Source organism: Sesamum indicum, linkage group LG6 (genome assembly GCF_026168435.1).
Source record: "Sesamum indicum cultivar Baizhima isolate 11 linkage group LG6, ASM2616843v1, whole genome shotgun sequence".
Classification (NCBI taxonomy): domain Eukaryota; kingdom Viridiplantae; phylum Streptophyta; class Magnoliopsida; order Lamiales; family Pedaliaceae; genus Sesamum; species Sesamum indicum.
In genome coordinates, this window is record NC_142662.1 from 21,235,468 (window position 1) to 21,240,877 (window position 5,410).

Genomic DNA, 5,410 nt, shown 5'->3' on the forward strand with positions numbered 1-5,410 from the left:
GAGGGGGTGGAGGGTTTCTCAGTTCCTCCCTCTTCTCTGTTTCCGTGTGTCGCAGTTCCCACAGCAGTACAGATTCCCTCCTGCTTTTTTTTGTTTTTTAAAAAAAATAGAAATATAAGATAATGCTTCACCAGCCACGGAACGACGTCGTTGGAGTATCACACACACACACACACGCAGTGGAATGAGTACTGTTTGGTGTCAGAGAGCATGAGTGCTTGCAACCGATTTTCTTCACTAAACTACTACTCCTCCCGGTCTTGCTTGGTATACAGTGGTACTTGCCCTTAACGGCGTCGTACGCTCCACCGAACACTCTTGCCTGCTCCTGTAGAACCCTACTCATTCTTTTTTTAATCGATTCTTCCATGTCCGAAGCGGCGGCGTCATTTTCACTACTGTCTGCTCATTTGTAAGCCTTGTGCGGTAAGTTTTCATCGGCATTTCTTACTTTTTCTCTTTGTCCGGCTGGTGAATCTTGCGAATGTTGCGGTTATGGCTACCGTTTTTGGGCATTTGATTGTAAAAGGGTGGATTTCATACGTGTTGTTGCTTTGATTTTGTTTCTCTTTTGTTGATTTTAGTGGGAGAATCTCTTTTCCTCAGTTTCTTTAAGCCCTTTAATTGCGGAGTTAACTTAAAAAAACATCTCGCAGACCCAATTTTTTTTAAGCCCATGAACAGCAGGAATGATGGTTCTTGTTCCCCACTTTGAGCCCTTTTCTGCTGGCATTGTTTCTCTGAAGATTAATTGTTGATCATAGTCAGTTTTGAGTTCTTGATTAAAAAGCAGATCTTGGGTCGGTGGGATTTTGGAAAATGGGTTTCGAATCGGATAAGCAGGGAATGGAATTTGCAGCTAGTTCTAAACCCCTTAAACCCTCTTCAAACGTTTCGGATATCGTCTCGAAGTTCGCCAAGGCCTGTAAGTTTAGGTCCATTGGTGTCTTTAATGCATCTGAAAACCAAGACCAAGGTCACATCTACAAGGTCGTTTCCCGGGACAATGCGACTCTATTAGATGAAGAAAGCAGCCATGCTATGGAGGATGCTGCGTTTGACACCATGAAGGTGCATCTGCAGCCCATTGAGGTACAAAAGAACGGGAATATATGTGGTCATGTGGAGATCTTAAAATTGTTTGACACGCTTTTGGCTTTGAAATTAGCTTATGTTAAGCTCCAAGAAGCTCATCTTCCGTATGATCCTGAGAAAATTAAAGCTGCTGATGAAGAAGTGGTATCTCTGCTTGATTCTCTCTGCAAGATTAAGAAGGCTTATAAAGAGAAGCTATTGAAGGAAGCTAAATCTGCTTCTGCATGTTCAGCTCTTTTGCTTGCTGAAATTCAGGTTAAAGAGAAGGCTCTAGAGAAGTTGAAGTTGCAAGCCAAGAGTAAGGACAAGGAGGTGGGTAATTTGCAGCGACATCTTCAGGAGCTGGAAATGATGAATAAAAAGTTAGCAGAAGAGATTAGGGAGAGAGAGAGAGAAAGTTTTAAGGGTTTAAATCACTGTTCCTTTGAGAATGTTGTGAAGGTAGTTGGAAAAGCTATTCATGATTTTGCAAAGCCGTTGATTGCCTTAATGAAACTTTCAGATTGGGATCTAGATCAGGCTGCTAATGCAATTCAAGCATCTGTTTTATATGCAAAGAGGTCGCACAAAAAATATGCGTTTGAAGCTTATGTTGCCAGAAGGATGTTTTATGGGTTTTCACCACAACCTTGTTTTTTGGAGAACATAATGAAACTGGACGACCCTATTGTTGCTTTGATGGAAGACCCAAAATCTAGTTTTGCCAAGTTTTGCAGAACGAAATATCTGTTAGTAATTCATCCCAAGATGGAAGAGTCGTTTTTTGGGAACTTGGACCACAGGAATCTTGTGGCTAATGGGGTTCACCCACATACCCCTTTCTACCGTGCCTTTGTCAGAATGGCAAGATGTGTTTGGTTTTTGCAGGGATTTACTGCTTTTATTGAGCCTAAAGCTGAAATGTATGGTGTTAAGCAAGGAAGTGAGTTCTCAGAGGTATATATGGAGGTTCTAGAGGAGCTCAAGGAACACAAGGCTTCGTTTGATAGGGGCCAAGAAAGATACAAAGTTGAGTTCATGGTCATGCCTGGTTTTAAGCTAGGGGAGACTTTAATCAGGTCTCAAGTATATGTGTCTAGCGGGGTATCCACAAATGTCACACATTAGGAGGAGTGGTATTACGCACTGATTATGAAAGCTGTTGTATTTTTTGCTTCTCAACTATATGGATAAGCAGCAGGTTGACCTGATAGCTAGATGTAATGCTATGGCATCATCAGTGCAGTCCGCAAAGCCTGGACTTTCATGTAGTAATATTCGAACGAAATATATGCTCTGTAATTAAATTATATGCTGCATTTTGACATGTAAATATAATCAACTTTGTTGTGTCTTGAAACACTTTTACATATGATATCTGTACAAAACTTTACCTTATCTACGGAATGTTGGCTCACTTGTAGATTTAGAAGTGTTTCCGTTACGTTGCACTTTATTTCTATTTCTAGATTGCATCTTTGCTGAGTGTATATATATATACTCACTCGTGTGCACACACACACACACACGTAAATCCATATTCTATGCGTGTAGTTTCAATTAGGGACCTCTGAGTTTTGGCAGATCTGCGGAATTTTGAAATAAAAATCTGACTATCAACTATTTCATGAGATTATCTCTATTACTAATCTATCAATGTTACCTCCTTCCATAGTTCATATGTGCCTTGGTGGCATTTAAAATATGGCCCATAGATGATTTACATCACTTTTATCGTCACATGCTACAGTAATTTTAACAATGTCCAAGGAAAAAGTTCTGTTATTACTCCTGAACTGTTTGCTCTTTCTTTTATTAGCCTACTTCCACAAAAGGTTATAGGGTTCTTATCTTTGAAGTCTTTTCAGCTGTGACTGCTTTCTGGTTTACATTTCACCTCCCAGGAATACCATCACTGGTTTCCCTTCTACGGTAACAACTATGGTAGCAGTTGTGAGAAACTTGTCTTTTAATGAATGTTTGGAATCTTGTCCAGCATGCATGCCTGCTGTTTGGTTACCATGTTGGTGGAAATGCTACCTGCTGTTAGTACTTAGTATTATAAGACTCCTTTAAACAGATGTATGCTACTAATGTTGTTAGAATTGTAAGTTTGATATCATTTGCTGCAAAGTATGAATTTCATTCCATCAAACACATTTTCAGTTTACAACAGAAGAACCAAAATGTCATATAAACCAGTTCTAACTTAGAAGTCCTTTTGGTGTCCCATCATCATTCTCACATCTATCAGAAAACAAATCCCTGCACAGCTCTCCATAGAATCGGGACACCAGATCAACAAACACCGGACACCTGAGGTTCTTCCAGCAGTACAGAAGCTCTTCAACATCAACCAAATCTCTGGTTTTCCCCTCCTCCACAATCATCTCCACCAGATAGTTCTCAAAGCTCCTGCATGCATCTTGAGCATCATCATCATCCTGATCGTGAATGTTGTTCTTTCTAGCAGCCCCGCTCAGTCTTATATATGCTGGGGTGATGGGTGAAGGATATGGTGCTTTGTGATGATTCTCGATGTCTAAAAAGCTCTTCATCTCCGTGAGTCGGTCGTCCATCTCTCTCTTTCGTCTCAATGAATGCAGAACCGACAGGATTTTCGGGATACGGCCCTCGTGGGTGGCTGTCTTCCTGACTTTAGGTCTGCGGTGACGGGATTGAAGGGCTCTTATAAAGACTGGTTTATGGAGTCTGAACTTGAAGAGATTCAGTAGTTTCTTGCATGGTTTCAAAAGCTTGCATTTGAAGGAATGCAGACTCATTTCTTATTTGATTGAGGGGGCTGAGTGTGGATGAAGCGATGATGGTTTATGGGTTTCTTTGTTGCTTGAATTTGGCGCAGTTTGATGGTTGGTGCAACAGAAAAACACACACAACAAACAGTTGGTGAAGAGAAGACCGGGTGAGTTGTCTTATTTAAGGCTAAAGTAAAGGGTGTTTGAGAGTATGATTTATGTGGATTTCACGTCTAGTTTTCGTAGGGAAAACTGCTGTACCATAAATGAAACTTATTCAGCTCTTCAGCCGCCTCAAGGGATGTCTATGTGATAGTTGGCTACCACTTAGACCCCTCTCTCACCATTATATATGTATTTTGTCATAGTTAAATAAGTTAATGTGGAATAACATTGACACCTTCTAAACTCTATCTATGTTATATTGCAGGTAGGTGTGTGAATGTCTCGTGTTTTTCTTTTTATTGTGAAAATACATTTATATTTTTATTTCAATAATTATTTACATAATAAATTAAAACAAAAATTAGTTATAAAAGAATAAAATTATATCAAAATAAGACTATTTAAGAGTCTCAATACTTGTAAACTATTTGGATAATAATAAATATATCCAACTAAAAATATAAATAGACTAATAATATTTTTGGGTGATTCATTTGTTGGAAGATATTTTTAAATACTTTAAAATATTATTTACTAGGACACAATAAAATTAAATGAATAGTATCGGAATAATGTATAAAACTTTAAAAACTATATATATAGATATATGAAAGAATAAATTTTAAATTTTTTTTACAAATCTTATTAAATTAGAAATGCTTTTGAAAAATTGAGCATGATTGACTTCTAACTAATCGATTTTATTTTATTATTAATAGTAAAATATTATTTTGAAATTGTACTTTCACATACTATTGATTTTTATCATAATATATTGGAGATAAAAAATATTAATAATTACAACTTATGATTAAATAGGTAATATTGAGAGTCTCCCCAGTGTTTATCTATTGTTAGAAGACATCCGTACCCTTACTGAGGTATTGTTAGAAGACATCCGTACCCTTACTGAGGTATAAGAACAAAATTATATCTAAGAAGAGAATTATTTGCCATTCCTAATTCCTCTAAACTACAAAGAGGATGAATATATATTCTGAGCGAATTGTATTTTTGTGGCCACAGTACTATGCTTTGTTAGCTTCATAAAAATAGTATCATATAAATGAAAAAGTATGTAAGTTTGGTTCATTAACTTTTGTATGAAATAGGCATCTGAATTCCACATGAGGCACAAGCAGAGATTAGGTAAAATTGAAATTCTCTTATAGCAGCAAAAAAAACAAAAAAAAATTAGTTTATTATTTTTAAATTGATTTACATTGGTATCGTAAGATTTAAAATGAATAGCATTCCCGTAAAATGTAAATTTTAATTCAAACTTCAAAATATAAAATAATAATAATAATAGTAAAGAATAAATATTAAAAAATTCAAAATAAAAATCCTCAATGTTATTAAATTAAAAATTCAGTTGAAAATTTTAACATGAATGGCTTCTAACTGAATGATTT

The 5,410-nt window shown here is 36.6% G+C and overlaps 2 protein-coding genes across 2 annotated transcripts; one reads left to right on the top strand and one right to left on the bottom strand.

The window, feature by feature from the left end:
* Nucleotides 1–2,499, top strand: LOC105163904 (MYB family transcription factor). The gene is made up of 2 exons (XM_088882244.1): nt 1–426; nt 657–2,499. The coding sequence occupies exon 2, from the start codon at nt 820–822 to the stop codon at nt 2,200–2,202; it is 1,383 nt and encodes a 460-aa protein (XP_088738370.1). The 5' UTR covers nt 1–426; nt 657–819; the 3' UTR covers nt 2,203–2,499.
* Nucleotides 2,500–3,196: 697 nt separating this feature from the next.
* OFP17 (ovate family protein 17) lies at nt 3,197–4,128 on the bottom strand. Its single transcript, XM_011082431.3, has one exon. The coding sequence runs from the start codon at nt 3,855–3,857 to the stop codon at nt 3,279–3,281; it is 579 nt and encodes a 192-aa protein (XP_011080733.1). The 5' UTR covers nt 3,858–4,128; the 3' UTR covers nt 3,197–3,278.
* Between the last annotated feature and the right edge of the window lie 1,282 nt (nt 4,129–5,410).